The following is a 17,633-nucleotide window of genomic DNA, read 5'->3' on the forward strand; positions in this document are numbered from 1 at the left end:
AAACATCAATCAGCCTTTGTGTGTGGAAGTGCTTCCTAACATCTCTCTGGAACAAAAAGGTCTGGCCCTAATTCTCAATCTATCTCCCCTGGTTCTAGAATCTCCAACCATTGGAAATAGTTTATCTTTATTTATCCTGTTTTTTCCTGTTAATATCTTGAAGACTTTACTCAGATCACTCCTCAACCTTCTAGATTCTAGATTAAACAGAACTAATTTGTATAATCCCTCTTCATAAATTAATCCTTGAAAACCAGGTATAATTCTTGTAAACCCATGTTATATATCCTCCAAAGCCAAGTTAGCCTTCCTAAGGTATGGTGCCCAGATCTATTCACAGTAAGAAAGAATTGACCTTCCGCTTTGACCAGGCTCTGTCAATGCCACCTTCTTTGCATTGTGTCAACTCTGTTTGGCCTGATGATACTCCTGTGATGCCTGACTACCGAACAGGTGTTAATATAAATGGAACTTGCTATACATCTCATCTTCCCATTCACTCTGAGGAATTAAAATAATTTCTTAGAAAATGCATGGGTAGGTAGTGCTAGAAATGTTTCAAAATAAATAGTATCATAACAGAAGTAAGAGAAGCAGGAGTAGGCCATCTGACCCATTGAGCCTGCTCCGCCAGTCAATAAGATCATGGCTGATCATTTGACTTGCCAACCCTTCACCATAACCCTTAATTCCTTTACTGTTCAAAAATCTGTCTTTCTTTGCCCTAAAAACATTCAACAAGGTAGCCTCAACTGTTCCACTGGGCAGGGAATTCCACAGATTCACAATCCTTTGGGTGAAGAAGTTCCTCCTCAACTCAGTCCTAAGTCTGCTCCCCCTTATTTTGAGGCTATTCCCCCATTCTAGTTTCACCCGCCCAGTGGAAGCATCCTCCCTGCTTCTATCCTATCTATTCCTGATCTCCCGATCTCTGACGAATGATGTCAGCTAAGTTCAATCAACCTAAAATTACTACAGCTGCTGGGAATCGAAGGCAATTTGGGGGAGAATGGGTGTTTCTACCCAGTGAGGGAAAGATGGATAGCACTTCCTCCAAGTTGTCCTGCATGCCTGAACATTGTGTTGGCTCAACGCAATACTAAAAGAGTTTGAGAACCATTCCCCTCAGTAATCAGTCCAAATGAGGCTATCTTGGGTTGGTACAAAGCATTTTGGACGAGACAAAAGCTGTAGTCCATTTGAACTCATCGTCAATGTTTCTTTGCTTTTTTTTATGAAGGATCATGATCAAATTGTGCCAGGGAGATAGCACTCAGGGACTCGAACAGGGAACAAAACGCTGGCTGATTGGAAGCGCATAGCCCTCTTTGACCACAGGTGGATATCTATAAAATATTTCTGATTTTATTTCCAATAGAAACAAATGATGCCTCAACTTCTGAAGTGTGTGGCATTTGACCTAAATAATGTTGAATTGCAATAAGGAACAAAATATATCAATCTAGGGTGGAGACAAAAGAATGAATTCTCATTAAAGGCAAAAGGTTAGATATTTGTAACTGTAGCTGGACTAACTTGTTACATGATGGGGTTGGAGGGGATGGGTTAGGAAGGTTGGTTCTGTGCTGGAATCCATCCAAAGGTTTTTGATATTCTTCAAAAGGCAGGAATTTAACAGAAGCTAAAAAGATCCTATGGTTAAATAAATGAGGGAATTTTGAAGAAATGTGGATGTCTTTTGATCTTTTGTGCGTCCTTTCTTGGTGTGAGTCATTAGAAGATTGTGATACATATTTGAATAATAAATTTCCGAAAGTTGTTTGGGATTTTTCTTCAAGTTGTCGTACACCTATTTATTTCAAGTGAAACACTCTTATAACAATCATAATCATCAAACTGACAGAAATGTAATAATCGGTCCTAAAACTAATGTGGCTAATAACTCATTTTTTCTTCCCAGAAAGCTTCCTAATGAATTGCAGAATACTTTCCCTCTTCATATCCTTCTTGCTAATACTAGCTGGGCCGAGCATGTCTCTGGATAATGGTTTGGCAAGAACTCCCCCAATGGGGTGGATATCTTGGGAGCGTTTCAGATGTACCATAGATTGCCAGCAGTACCCTGATAATTGTATTAGGTATGTATTGCAAAGTAGCTGGTGTCTGTCAATTCTGTAACCTTTCTCTTTTATTTTATTTTATGCTTTTTTTCCCTCTATTCTCCCATTTTAAGCCATCCCACTTACGATGCAGGTTTTGAACAACTCCACAATTGAATCTGTTTCCCCCCTCCCTTAGCAATGAACATTATAATTATGGCAGGTATTCCATCCAGTATTTCAGCATGACTGCGGCAAAGAACAGGCAGGGACACCATGGTTTAAATTTGCAATTCTAAAATATGATTTCAAACAGTATTATACAGAGTCATAGAGATGTACAGCATGGAAACAGACCCTTTGGTCCAACTCGTCCATGCCAACCAGATATTCTAAACTAATTTAGTCCTATTTGCCAGCACTTGGCCCATATCCCCCGAAACCCTTCCTATTCGTGTACCCATTTAACTGTTTTAATTGTACCAGCCTCCACCACTTGCTTTGGCAGCTCGTTCCATACGTGGACATTAGATCAGCTAGCTTTCCTTGCTTTGTTACAATCTGTGACAATGCTGACACTTTAAGAGGTTATCTTGCCCTGCTTTCTTTTTGAAGAAAGGTTCTAAGGCAGAGGTCCATGCTGTCTCAAAGAAGGTAAACAATTTGTGAAGCTTGGGGTTTTTATTAAAGTTGAAACAATAAAAGCAGCTGAATGTGGTCAGCTCTCATAGACCAGGGTTTCTAGGTATTTTTTAGTTTTTAGGTTGACTTGTAATTGGGATCTCAAAAGAATTGGAAGCTTCAGTTAATGTCTCAAAGCTGGTACTTTCGCTGAATTTTCTCCTAATGTTTCTTCCTCTGGGATGGAAAACAGCATGTGAGAATTTGCCATTGTGCCAAGGGGTGTGTTTATGGGATGTTACTATATTGGAACAGTTCATTAGTAATAGTTACCTTATCTATTATTTGGTTAAGCAAGTTTTGAGAAGATTTATAGCTCAAGTTGAGGTTCTGGTTGTAAGATTGCTTGCCGAGCTGGACATTTTCAGACATTTTGTCACCATAGTAGGTAACATCATCAGTAAGCCTCCAAATGAATCATTGGTGGTATAGCCTGCTTTCTATTTATGTGTTTCTATTCCTTGGGTTGGTGATGTCATTTCCTGTGGTGACATCATTTCCTAGAATTCTGCTTAACATCGAGTAGTTTGACCAGATGCATTGCTTCTGGAACATAGCACTTGCCATCTGCCTTTACAGTAAGAAAAAGTTAGGGTCTAGGATACCTTCTTAAAATATTTTGAGGCTCTCTGGTCTGGTCCATAACAGATTTTGCCTTTGTATGGTGGTACATGTAATTTATTTCTGCTCTTTTGAAATGTTTATGGTTTTCCTAGTTCTACAGACCTTCCCATGGTTTCTATCATACGCTGTTTCCCCAGCTGGGTGTAGGTGACCTTTCCCACGTCCTGTGCCAATGGTGTTTGCACTGGTCAGTCAGATAGTATGCCAAGGTGGTACAGATGCTTTGCCAACTAGTTTATGTTTTACTATAATGTTGTCACAAGCCCTGTGAAGGAACCATAAATCAAAGTAACCAAACAAAATGGTAAAGTTTCCATAGTCCCAGAGGATAGATGAAAAAGGAGTGTTCATCATGGTAACCTCAGCCAGTGTAGGAATTGAATCCATGCTGTTGGTGTCACTGTGCATCACACACCAGCTGTCCAGCCAACTGAGCTAACCAGCACCGAAGTTTATGAAATAATCCCAAACGCTGGCTGGCATGGTGGCTCAGTGGTTAGCACTGCTGCCTCAAATCACCAGGGACTCGGGTTTGATCCCAGCCTTGGGCAGCTGTCTGTGTGGAATTTGCACATTCTCCCTGTGGGTTTCCTCCAGTTTCCTCCCACTGTCCAAAGACGTGCAGGTCAGGTGGCTTGGCCATGCTATATTGTCCATAGTGTCTCGGAATGTGCAGGCTAGGTAGATTGACCATGGGAAATGCAAAGGGTTACACAGGGTATTGGGATGGGTCTGGTTGGGATGCTCATCGGAAGGTCAGTGTGGACTCGATACGCCAAATGGCCTGCTTCCACACTGTAGGGATTCAGTGAAATAAAGAAAATGCCAACATCTTGTTTGTAAGTTTTAATTTAACATGAACGGGGCGAATGTAAATGAAAGATGAATATACACTCACATGATACTCCAAATTTTAAAAAAAGTAAATTTCACTAAAAATAGTTGATTCAACAAAGAACAAAGTTACATAACCATAAACATTTGCATTACTGCGCATATGGCAACACATACAGTTCTGAAGCTCTTTAACTTGGTTTCTGGGACATAGGATCTCTTACTTTCCTACTTAACCAATTGACCCTCGAGTGCTGTTTACTGGCAACTGTTTTCCATCTGAGGTCGCTGCACACGATTAACACTGACAGAGGTATACCTGTGAGACCTCTCTCTCATTTGGGTCACAAAAATTCAATAGTTTTCTAGGGTTCCTTTTCAACTAACCAATAAACAATAACCAGTTTATGATCAGATCCTCTAATACAAACCTTCAGCTCCTTCACATACCTGAGCTAGTCACCCCACTAAGGGGGTTCAGACACTATTAGCTTAGTCATACATTGCTTCCCCCATTGCATCTGGAACTGTATATGTTTTCTTAGCACTGAACAGAAAACACAACAAGCTTTCCTGGCTTCTATTTGCATGAATTCTATTTTTCACTTTCTGGTTTTATCTGCCTTTTCTCTTTGTGTCTGGATCTGTGCACCAATCACTGATCCTCCAACTCCGCTGCTCATAACTCTGCTTTTTTTGTCTAGCCACATATGGTTGGTATATCTTAACTTTCGTCCCATTAAAACTATTTTCAGGCCAAGAGACCCTAGGTCACATGGACAAGTATCCCAAATGATCCAAGAAAATTAAAATTCATTCTTTTCAAATTAATGCAAAGTATTACAAGGTTATTTTCAAAGATTCTTAGGGGCAATTACATACTGTTCAGGCATTTTAAATGAATTGAGTTGCATCTCTGAATAAAAAAAGGTGGTAAAGTTTATAGAGTCATAGAGATGTACAGCACGGAAACAGACCCTTCAGTCCGACTCATCCATGCCGACTAGATATCCAAAGCCAATCTATCATAGCTCCTTGAAAGTGGAGTTGCAGGTAGATAGGATAGTGAAGAAGGCATCTGGTATGCTTTCCTTCATTGGTCAGAGTATTGAGTACAGGAGTTGGGAGGTCATGTTGTGGCTGTACAGGACATTGGTTAGGCCACTGTTGGAATATTGCATGCAATTCTGGTCTCCTTCTTATCGGAAAGATGTTGTGAAACTTGAAAGGATTCAGATAAGATTTACAAGGATGTTGCCAGGAGGATTTGAGCTATGGGAAGAGATTGAATAGACTAGGGCTGTTTTCCCTGGAGCGTCGGAGGCTGAGGAGTGACCTTATAGAGGTTTATAAAATCATGAGGGGCATGGATAGGATAAATAGACAAGGTCTTTCCCTGGGGTGGGGGAGTCCAGAACTAGAGGGGCATAGGTTTAGGATGAGAGGGGAATGATTTAAAAGAGACCTAAGGGACAACTTGTTCACATAGAGGGTGATGTATGTATGGAATGTGCTGCCAGAGGAAGTGGTGGAGGCTGGTACAATTACAACATTTAAGAGGCATTTGGATAGCGACATGAATAGCATCTAGCAAGCAACATTTCTGGACAGCAATTTTGCCAAAACTTTCCATCTTGTATCCATCTGGTCGAATGCAAGAATAGCAAATTTCAAACAATCACAGCAATTTATTCGACAGGAGATTGTCCTAATGAGTGCAAGGTGAGACAACATGTCCCTAATATATTAAAGTTCTGTACCACTGACTGTTTGCATAACAATAAATGCATTAGATATCAGATTATATAAAGATTCATGTATCTAAAACAAATTTTCAGATGTACACATTTTCTATCATTCGCAGTTTCTGCATCAAATGTCATCACGATTTGAATTCACTGAAGTAATTTCTTTGAACATTGGTCAAAATAAAAATCTATTTTATTCCAGTATAAAGCGGCTGATACAAATTTGGTGTTTAATTTGGAGAACCTATTCTTTAAGTTTAGCAGTTACGTGCTCAAAATGGCGTAGCTAGCACACAGTCAGGAAGGTATTTCCTGGCAGCAGCAGATTATGTGATCTGGATGATAGTTGAAATGGTTTATGATATCCTTTGAATACTGCAGTGATACTGACTTGTAACATAATCCTATATTTTCCATTTGGATAATCAAATCTTTATATAATCTGCTATCTAATGCATTTATTGTTATGCAAACAGTCGACTGTACAGAAATTGATATTTTAAGGCACATGTCTCATCTTGCACTCATTAGGACAATCTCCTGTCGAATAGATTGCTGTAATTGTTTGAAATTTGCCATTCATGCATTCGACCTGATGCGTACAAGATGGAAAGTTTTGGCAAAATGACTGTTTAGAAATGTTCCTTGCTAGGTGCTAACCTTATAAACTTTGCCATCCTTTTTATATTTTTTTTATTATTTATTTTGTTTTTTGTTTGCTTGGTTTTTTTATCCCCAGCACCCATGGTGTGTGTGTGCAGGTGTGAGACACAGTGAAAGACACAAAGTGCACGAATCTTTATTCAATTTCCACCACCAGGAAGATAGGAAAACACCCGGGTGGCCAGTGACAAACACTGCCCTTCACATCAAAGGGCAGTGCTGTGTGATCAAAACAGTGAAGGGGAGGGTAGGGACTAAATCAAAATAGAATTGGAGGGAGAAATGATGCACTCCACTCCCTGCGGCGCCCACCTCTCCCTGAACTCCTCCAGAGTGTTGGTGGACACCGCATGCTCCTTCTCCAAGGACACCCGGGCCCTAACGTAACCGCGGAAGAGGGGCAGGCAGTCGGCCCTAACGACCCCCTCCACGGCCCGCTGCCTGGACCTATTTATGGCCAGTTTGGCCAGGCCCAGGAGCAGACCCACGAGGAGGTCTTCAGACCTGCCCTCCTTCCTCCGTACCGGGTGCCCAAAGATCAGGAGTGTGGGACTGAAGTGCAGCCAAAAACAGAGGAGAAGGTTTTTAAGGAAATCAAAAAGGGAGTGCAAACGCCCACACCCAATATATACATGGTCCACGGACTCCACAGCGCCACAGAACAAGCAGTTGGGCTGGGAGTCCGTGAACCACCGCAATCTGCGGGTGCAGGGGACTGCTGTGTGCAGCACCCTCCACCCCAGATCCCCGAGAGAAAGGGGGAGGACTCCCGCGTAGAGAGCCCTCCACTGGGGATCCCCACCGGCCATCCTTTTTATTTTTTTTTTTTTTTTTTTTTTTTTTTCTTTTTTTAGTGCCTCTTCCCCAGAGAGACCGGGGGGGATTTATTTTTTTTTTTTTTTTTTTTTTTTTTTTTTTTTTTTTTTCTTCTTCTTTTTATTGTTTTTTTCTTTTTCTTTTAACCCCCACACTACCACCTAAGTGCGGTAGTGCTTATTTTTTCCCCAGCACCCATGGTGTGTGTGTGCAGGTGTGAGACACAGTGAAAGACACAAAGTGCACCAATCTTTTATTCAATTTCCACCACCAGGAAGATAGGAAAACACCCGGGTGGCCAGTGACAAACACTGCCCTTCGCATCAAAGGGCAGTGCTGTGTGATCAAAACAGTGAAGGGGTGGGTAGGGACTAAATCAAAATAGAGTTGGAGGGAGAAATGATGCACTCCACTCCCTGCGGCGCCCACCTCTCCCTGAACTCCTCCAGGGTGTTGGTGGACACCGCGTGCTCCTTCTCCAAGGACACCCGGGCCCTAACGTAACCGCGGAAGAGGGGCAGGCAGTCGGCCCTAACGACCCCCTCCACGGCCCGCTGCCTGGACCTATTTATGGCCAGTTTGGCCAGGCCCAGGAGCAGACCCACGAGGAGGTCTTCAGACCTGCCCTCCTTCCTCCGTACCGGGTGCCCAAAGATCAGGAGTGTGGGACTGAAGTGCAGCCAAAAACAGAGGAGAAGGTTTTTAAGGAAATCAAAAAGGGAGTGCAAACGCCCACACCCAATATATACATGGTCCACGGACTCCACAGCGCCACAGAACAAGCAGTTGGGCTGGGAGTCCGTGAACCACCGCAATCTGCGGGTGCAGGGGACTGCTGTGTGCAGCACCCTCCACCCCAGATCCCCGAGAGAAAGGGGGAGGACTCCCGCGTAGAGAGCCCTCCACTGGGGATCCCCACCGGCCATCCTTTTTATTCAGGGATGCAACTCAATTCTTATCACCTGGATTTGGTATAAACCTAGGCACCCCTGTTTGAGAATAAGAGTTCATTGGAAGAGAATCCTGGTGAGGTTGTGCACACTGGGCAATCTCTGACTTATTTTCTGAGATACCCTGCAAAACTTCCCTTATGTTTGAGTACATAATTAATAACAAATAACTAAAGTTGCAGACTGTTGATGAAACAGTTTAATGATCCCTTATCTTCTTGGCTTCTCGCTGTAACAGTGAAGGCTTGTTTAGGTCAATGGCAGACAAGCTGGTCGAGGATGGCTGGAAAGATCTAGGATATCAATACATAAACATTGATGACTGCTGGTCAGCGAAGATGAGGGATGATGATGGGAAGATTCAGCCAGACCCAGAACGATTCCCAAATGGCATTAAAGCGCTGGCTGATTACGTGAGTGATGTTTTCAAATTTCAAGTGGACATCAGGCTAGGGATATCACACAATATTACTTTTAGTACATAGCTCTCCAGTGTGATACACACTCCGGTTCCAAACTATGATTCAGTGGATAAGAACACTGCGTATCAGTAACTTTACTGAGCCTGCAGTAAGTTAGTGCATAATGCATTGGAATTCAATTCAGAAAGATAGAGCACAAATGACCTGACAGACAGCTAAGAGAGGATGAAAATGGAAAAGAAAATGGTGCCATTGGAAACTTCTGTTGTGTCAGGAATCTTTGTAACATTGGGGGTGATTTTTCAACATCGCTGATTGAGTGGTAGCCTGAGTGCTCAGACATTTCCCAAATTGCCTGATGTTCTTCCATATATTTCTTTCATTCAAAATCCAATATCTCATTTCTTTTAGACTTACAGTCATGATTTCAATTTTGCCATATTCTAGTTGATAACTTACATTAGAAGATTTTAAGGACATTAAAACCCATGCTATATAGCAGGCCTCTTATACTGTTATTATAAACAACTGTAAAACGTTAACAGTCAAGGGTATGCTTTCAATTAACAGAAATTTTAAATTTGATTAATATAATGTCAGGACATATGCCAAGTTTGCTTTTGTTTTAGTATAGTTTGTGTTAGTCTATTTTGAGTTAATTTTAATTGGACTAGATTTTACAGCCAGTGGCAAAGGGACATCATCACCTACATCGCCAAACCATGTCAATCACTCACCTACACCATGTAACTGCTGTGTGTACAGCAAACACATTGTAACTGCTTCAATTGAATGACCCTGTCTCAATGTCTGGGGAGTGCAATTCTTAGTCAAGTTCAGGGAGACACCTTTGGGGCTGATACTGTGATATTAGTGTCAAGACCTGGACACAGTCAGTTGGCCGCATGGAATGGTCGGGCTTGGGGGTTTCCAGCTCACTCCAGTCCAGGGACTGGGCCACAGTCAACCCTGTAGGTCCCAGTGGAACCAGAACGAAGACTATTATTTAGTCAGCCCAGGATCTACACACAGATCAGCCCTCTGAAGGTCTATCTCTTTCATTCCCTCCCACTGGACTTTGCTGCAGTGTCCAGGGCTCACAGCCGTAGGAAGCCTGCTGCAGAGTGGAGCAAGTTGGCTGTGGAGTTATTGCTGGGCTCCTCCAGGACTGTTTATGGATACAGAGCTGAGACACGTTGAGTGTGTGCAGCCCAGAGGCAGATGCACCCTCCTTGGCTTGAACTGCTAGAAGAAAGGGGGAGGCGGGGGGTGTGGGCAGTGGTGGAGGGACTGCAGTTAGGCTAGAGGTGGAAGGCCCAATCACTTCTGGAGTATTCTGAGAGGAGTCTTCTGATAGCCTTCGGGTAGTTTATCTTCAGCTGGCTGCCCCTTTGCACCACCCTGTCTCCTTGTGAGGAAGGGGCACCTGGAGTGAGGTCAAAGTCCCTCGCACCCCCAGTTGATGGTGCTGAGCATCAATGATGGGGTGTGAGTCCTTGTGTATATTCGGTTGACCCTGAGGGAGAGAGAGCTGGACCTGGCTCTGCATAGCAGCCACCAACCTCCCAATCTCCCCACGGTGGTAGTCAGAAGATGTAGCAGAAGCAGCATAATGTAAACAGCATCAACGGAGTCTTCTAACCCTTGATGGAGTTTTCCCAGTGCCTTGGACAAATCTGCCTGCTGCTCCTGTGTCTGATTACGTGTTTTGATAAAGTTCTTCATTGTCAACACCTATGAGGGTGTCCTGCCCAAGGCCGAGATGGTGCTAGGTCTCTGGCAGTCCTTCTAGTGCCAATGATCTAGGGCAGTTCCTCATCAGCCAGCTGTGGACACATGGCAATGATGCTAATGAGACTAAACTATCCCCCCCACCGTGTGCCAGTTTCTGAGCAGCTTTGGTCTGAGGGGTCACGGCTTCTTCTTCAGAGAGGGAGGGGTTAATGTCATGGTGACCATAGGGATGGTGCTGACACCACTGCAGGAGACACATCAGTGCCGTCATGGAAAAGGGCAGGAGTTGGACATGCCAGGAGTCCATTCACCGTAATAGTAATGGGAGAGCAGCACAGCAATGGACAGTGCTTCTGTTGCCAGGACGTAGGGAGCTTATGGTATAGCCAGCACTATCATTGTCAAGCACTGAAACCTGTCTGGGATTAGGAGACAAATGTTAGATACTCCATTATCTGCTGGCTTCTTCATTGTGGGCCATTTTCTCCTGGCCTGAGGCAAAAGGAAGGATTGAGTCAGATGGAAGTGGCTGTCACAGCTGACAGCGCTGGTGCAGTTTCAGAGAAAAAATCAGAGTGATGTTTTCTTTCCGAATAGGCAATGCAGAGGCCATGAAGGAAGGGTTTGTTATCCGGGGGATTGGGTGGTGAAGGTGAGTGAGGGATAATGTTGTAAGGCAGTAGCAGGAAAACATGAATCTTGGTGGGAAATGGATGCGGTAGCAGAGGTAAACTGGCGATGAGGTAACCGAGAGAAGATGGAGGTGCTTAGATTCACCGAGTGGAAATGGACATTGACCTCCAAACCCCGGATATTGCTCTGGACCCAGGTGGCAACCTCAAAGCAAGTTGGAACCGGCTGCCAGTGTGGTCTCCTCTGCCAGTCCTGAGGGAAGAGAAAGTCCCTATACTGCACCAGCCCACCCACGAGGATCTCCAGGTCCCTATTGGCAGAGCAAGGTGCCAATTTTACACTGTCTGACATGTCAGGGACAATTCAATAAACTGTGCAAGGTCCTCTGGACTTGACTTGGCAGCACTTGACTTGTTGCACAACTCTGTTTTAAATATGACGCTGATGCCAGGAATCGCAAAACATCCTAGCAAGATGGAAGATACCATGATTTGGATGCCGTAGGGTCCTGGTGCATGTGTAATGAATTGAAAAGTGTGATGCTAGAAAAGCACAGTGGGTCAGGTAGCATCTGAGGAGCAGGAGAATTGATGTTTCAGGGATAAGACTGTCATCAGAAATCCGACACCACCCTTTTTGAGTCTGATTCTCCAGCATCCGTAGGCGTCACTTCCTCCTAATGCATGTGTAATGAGATGAGTTTCGGAAATTTTTGAAAATCTCAATTGACCTCAGTGAAAGAAACCGTGTGTGAAACCTGACACAACTTGATACCTCGCTGATTATTGGTAAAAAATCGCACATAGATTTTATCTATTCCAATGTCAGTTCGAATTTGACATCATTAATGGCACCTTGGAAGCAGGAACATTGTAAGCAGTCTGATGAACCAAACACATTGAAGAATTCTCACAGACAGCAAAGCAGGAAGTAAAAAGCATGAAATATCATTCATATATTAATCCTTTAACAGAGAGAGAAAATGGAGCATACACATGAGATTAAGGGGAAAAATGGATCGTCACTAATTTAAAAGAAGTCAGTTTCATCATTTTAAATATCATGCACCTTTTACATTTTCTTACAGTGAACTATAATCCAAACATTGTTTTTCAGTACCAGAGTTGTTGGTCATTAGTAAATATGATTCAGTTCATTGTTAAGTTCAATTACTCCTGATGAATCAGTTTTAACATTTTCACTGAGTTTACAGGAGAATAGTGCATAAAGTGTTGGTGTTCTTGTCAAATCAGTGATTCTGTGTTGATTGCCTCTGTGAAACTGCAATAGCAACCGTGGAAAAATGAGATACTTCCACAATAGTTGAGAAGTGGATGCCAGGAATTGTTCTTGTTTTCCAACAATAATGACAGTGAGTGCTGACAATTTAATTGCCATCATAACCACAAATTCAGGCCATTGCTTTTGCTTCACTCTTGAGGCCAGCTAAGAAGCGAATACAGTGTCAGGTAAAAATCAGCACATGGATTTTGTCCATTCCAATATCACTCTGAATTTGACACCATTAATAGGAGGTCTATGTCACCTTGCAAGCAGGAAGGTTGTAGGCCGGGCAATGAACTAAGCACATTGGAGAACTCTCACAGACAGCAAAAAGCAAGAAGTAAAAAGCATGGAATATCATTCACCATTTAAAAACCATTGACCATTTGTAACACCAATTCTTTGTACGTTACTGAGGTTTAGTCTCATGAGACATTTTATACTAAGATCTCTGTTGTTATGAAGGTGTGGGTGTGTATTGTACCTTTAAGAGAGAGAGGAAGCTAGCAAAAACTGACGGAAAGCACAGAGTGTGCTGAACAATTTAAAAATGTAACATTTGGTTGAAACAAATAGCTGGAGCTGCGTTGCCATGGAACAAAAACAAGTCCAAATTCAGCCAATCAGTTTAAATTATGCCCCAGATACCAAAATCCAATTGAATTTGAATTTTACTGTTTGGGATGACATCAAATCAATGAAATGATCCAATGTTTTGGGGTATAAAACAGGACATTTTGAACAATTACAGGGAGAACTGAAAGAGCACCAACAAGTACAGACTGCTCACCGAATAGCTCTCTGAAAGGTCCATAAGAAAGGTTGTGCAGCAGAAGACCAAAGAGAAGACGACCCAGAAAAATACAGAGAAAATCTACAGAGGAGGACCGACAAAGCTGGCTGGTTTTGAAACGTGATTATTTTTCTGTAAATCTCAATCGGGGATTTTTTTTAAAATCAGTCCGATATTATAGAGTGGGAGGTAAAGGATAGGCTTAAGAGAAAGGAGTTGTAAATATCTGTTATTTTAATGTTCTCTGTTGGACCTAAAGAATAAAATTGTCAATTTTGACTTTAACTAGTGACCTCTGGGATAGTTCTTTGCTTCTCGAAATGTAATAGATTACAACATGAGGTGAGCTTCTCTGTGTGTCAGGTTTAAATTAGCAGGGGGGGGTTTACCCTGTGTCGTAACACTGTGAACAAACATGTAGTCCTAATTATTAAAAAAAAACATTCAGTGATGGAAATAAGGCAACCCTTAAAAAAAGTGAAATGCATTTTGTTACCAGAGCGAGAACAATGAAAAATAAACTGTATTGGTAACCAACTGCCTGAAGTATGCTTAAATTTTCTAACTAAAAATACAGAAATTGAACTTTACAAAGTGACACATTTACTCATGTTTTATCCTGGAAGTCTGAGATATTTACTTGTTGATCTGCATTGTTTGTACTAGGTTCATTCTAAAGGGCTGAAGCTAGGGATTTATGGGGACTTGGGTATTACAACCTGCAGTGGGTTTCCAGGCACCACACTGGAGAAGGTTGACACTGATGCCAAGACATTTGCCGAATGGGAAATAGACATGCTGAAGTTTGATGGCTGCAACTCCAACTCCACTGAGAAAGCAATAGGTATGACCGCCCGCTAGATCTCGTAATTGTAACGCACCATTTGATCTTGCTGAGTATGTGGGAGAAGCTGTGTGAGGTGCTGCTGAATACAAAATTTATCTTATGATATAGATAGAGGTATGCTGACCACTGACACTGTATACATTTCAGACTCAAACTCAAAGACATTAAAAAAAACACAATTGTTGAGTTATCCCACCCCATTCCGCTCACAGTGGGCCAAATGGCCTTCAAATGAAGTGTATTCAAATCCATTGTTGTATCAATTTTGTTTTAGTCTGGAACATCATAATTTGAATTTGGAATTCCTTCTCTTCAGAGGTCCATTCACCATTTTGAAAACCAGGATAGTGGGGATTAGAATGATAGGGTCATTCTAAAAATTCACTGGTCAAAAAGTTCAGTTCTCCAACCCAACCATGTCCCACCTCCAATTGCTGGGCTACAGTGAGTGAGCTAGTCTCAGTTTGATATGAGCATTTAGAATGGTTCTGGGAGTAAGACAGTCAGAACCAGTGTACCCATTTCTCATTTTCTCCTATTCACTAGCCTCTGCTAAAACCATGAATGTTGGCATTGGATGGGAGAATTAGAGTATGGAAGTGGAGGGGAGGACGTCCTACCTCTGGCTGTGATATACTGTCAAATGAATAATGGTCACTTGGACAAAGTAACTGACTCTTATGGGAAAATGGGACATGGAAAGGGAAAACAACTTCAAAGGATGGTATGGTGGCTCAGTGGTTAGCACTGCTGCCTCACAGCACCAGAGACCCAGGTTTGATTCCATCCTCGGGGGACTGTCTGTGTGGAGTTTACACATTTGCCCCATGTTTACAAAGGTTTCCTCCGGGTGCTCCGGTTTCCTCCCACAATCCAAAGATGTGCAGGTTGAGTGGATTGGCCATGTTAAATTGCCCATAGTGTCCAGGGCTGTACAGACTAGGTTGACTATTCATGGGAAATGTGGGGTTACAGGGATTTTGGAGGGTTACTGTGACTTGATGAGTCAAATGACCTGCTTCCATACTGCAGGGATTCTATGATATGAAAAGGAGGAAAGAAAATTCCTAGAAGGATGTTTGCATTTTAAAACAATTTGAAAAGGAAGACAGATGACCCCTTCCCCATATACAACATTTGTATATGATGAGTATTTTTTTCTCTTTCTACATATTGTTATCAATCCCATCCACTAAAGTATTTTGTTAGTGGTTTGGTGCCTATAACTTACGTAGGCAACAGAAGCTGCAAAAGTCACTTTCGTTTGCCTTTACTGAGTTGGCAACATCTTTGAACTTTGTTATGGAGTTATTAAAACTGCACACCAATTCAGAACGTCAACCATAATTAAAGTAATAAGTCACTTCCTTACTCCCGTATTCTGAAATCTATTTCCCTTGAAGCATTTTAGGATATTTAAGCTTCATTCATCCATCCTCTATCTGCTCCTTTAGTTTGAAATTGCATGCCAATGAAATTGAACGATCCTAGGTATTTATAAACGGTGAGATTATGGAATGGGGTGAAATATAGTTGTGAAAACTCAAAGTGCAGGTTGCCCCAAATGTCACGGAGTTTTAATTCTAGTGCATGTTGACCTGACTGTTAACTAGCTTAATTGACATAACTGGGAACGTATTAAGTGGATTTATTTTATATTTTAATGGGATAGAGGCACCACTAGCTAAGCCAGTATTTATTGCCCAGAGGGTAATTAAGAGAGAACCACATTGCCATAGTTGGGAGTCACACATGGGCCAGATCAGGTAAGGATGGCAGATTTCTCTCCCTAAACAACATAGAGTCATACAGCACGAAACAGACCTTTCGGTCCACGATGACCAGACAGCCCAATCTGATTCAGTTCCATTTACCAGCACCGCTCCATATCCCTCTAAACCCTTCCTATTTATACACCCTTTTAAATGTTGTAATTGTACTAGCCTCACCACTTTCTCTGGTAGCTCATTCCATACATGCATCACGTTCTGCGTGAAAAAGTTGCCCCTTAGGTCCCTTTTATATCTTTCCCCGCTCACCCTAAACCTATACCCTCTAGTTTTGGACACCCCACCTGAGAAAAAAGACCTTGGCTGAACACCCTATCCTCGCCCCTTTATTGAACAAGATGGTATTTTGCACAATCGACCATTTTGAAATGCTTACTGTTGTGCGAGTTTTTGTTTAAGTGAATTTCAATCTCACACAATATGTGTTGGTGGGATTTGAACCCTTGTCTTTGGAACATTAGCCCGAGGTTCTAGGTGGCTGGATGAGACAACTATCCCACTACCTTCCCATAGCAGTGGTGAGGGTGAGAAGACATCCAGAGTGGATGCAAAGGTGGTTAAAAAAATATTTTTGGGGTGGTCAGAGGGGAGACTGATAATTGCAGGTTAATCAAGGAAAATGACAGTTGAGGAGGAAGTGAGAGGTTGCTGATCATGAGGAACTCAGAGGGAACCACAGGGAGTGCCTGATTATGGAACGAAGATGCTAAAAGTGGAGAAGGTTAGACACAGGATACAAGTGGGGTGGATGTGTTGCACTTACAAGATTAGTCCGTTGGGTCTGGAGGAAAAAAAATCAGACTTCAGCTTCTCCTGACCCAACAATGCCATCACTATCCAGCATTTCCTCACTCTTGTTACGTGCCCTGTTCCCAGGGGCCAAGGAAATGAAAACAACAACAGTTAGAGGTAGAAAACACCATAAAATGGATGCCATCAACTTCAGAGCTTGCAATGAGTGACCTGGCACCCTGAGACCAGATTGGTCAGCTGTCCCTATGTCCATTTACCGTAAACGGGATGTGGGTGGGTTGGAAGGTGTTTGTGCTTGATCTTGCCAACATTTTAACTTCCCACCCAACATAAACCAGTCCTGTTTTGGAGCAACTTAAATAACCAGCAATAATGTCTCTGCTAAATTGCTAGTTTCTTTGTTTTCTCTTTATTCATGGAAATGTGGGCATCGCTGTCCAGGCCAGTATTTATTGCTCAACTCTAGTTGCCCAGAGGGTGGATAAGAGTCAACCCCCATTACTATGGGTCTGGAGTCACATGTAGGTCAGACCAGGTAAGGATGGCCATTTCCTCCCTCAAGGATATTAGTGAACTAGATGGGTTTTTCCTCTAACAATGCATTCATGGTCATCATTAGACTCTTAATTCCAGATTTTTATTTAATTCAAATTCTACCATCTGCCTTGGCAGGATTCGAACCCAGGTACCTGTAACATTACCTGGGTCTCTGGATTAACAGTCCATTGATAATACCACCAGGCTATTGCCTCCCCGCTTCACATTAGGTTAGCAAATTTTGTTTAATAAGAATTTCAACAACTAGAAGTTTTATCTTCACTTAAGTCTGATCTAAGTTCTTTCTGCAAACATTTAGACCACATTGTAGGATATCCCTGTGCTTAATCTGGCTGGAGAAAACAGTTCATTAAGTAAGCTAGAATTAATTTCATTTCTATAAGTGTTAGAAATAAAGGTCCCTTTAAGGGTAAGACAGAACTCCTTAAATGTTTTGAGAAAAA

General features: G+C 42.4%; 1 protein-coding gene across 1 annotated transcript in view; it reads left to right on the forward strand.

Annotated features, from left to right (window-relative positions):
* Window positions 1-1,926: 1,926 nt before the first annotated feature.
* LOC122560453 (alpha-N-acetylgalactosaminidase-like) overlaps window positions 1,927-17,633 on the forward strand; it is a 37,259-nt gene continuing 21,552 nt past the window's right edge. Inside the window, exons 1-3 of the mRNA XM_043711086.2 lie at window positions 1,927-2,099; window positions 8,615-8,789; window positions 13,909-14,086. Coding sequence (XP_043567021.2) covers window positions 1,933-2,099; window positions 8,615-8,789; window positions 13,909-14,086 — 520 coding nt within the window. The 5' untranslated portion in view covers window positions 1,927-1,932. The remainder of the gene's footprint in view (window positions 2,100-8,614; window positions 8,790-13,908; window positions 14,087-17,633) is intronic.

This window comes from Chiloscyllium plagiosum, unplaced genomic scaffold (genome assembly GCF_037043375.1).
Source record: "Chiloscyllium plagiosum isolate Xiang-an unplaced genomic scaffold, Cpla_swu_hap1 HiC_scaffold_20, whole genome shotgun sequence".
Taxonomy (NCBI): domain Eukaryota; kingdom Metazoa; phylum Chordata; class Chondrichthyes; order Orectolobiformes; family Hemiscylliidae; genus Chiloscyllium; species Chiloscyllium plagiosum.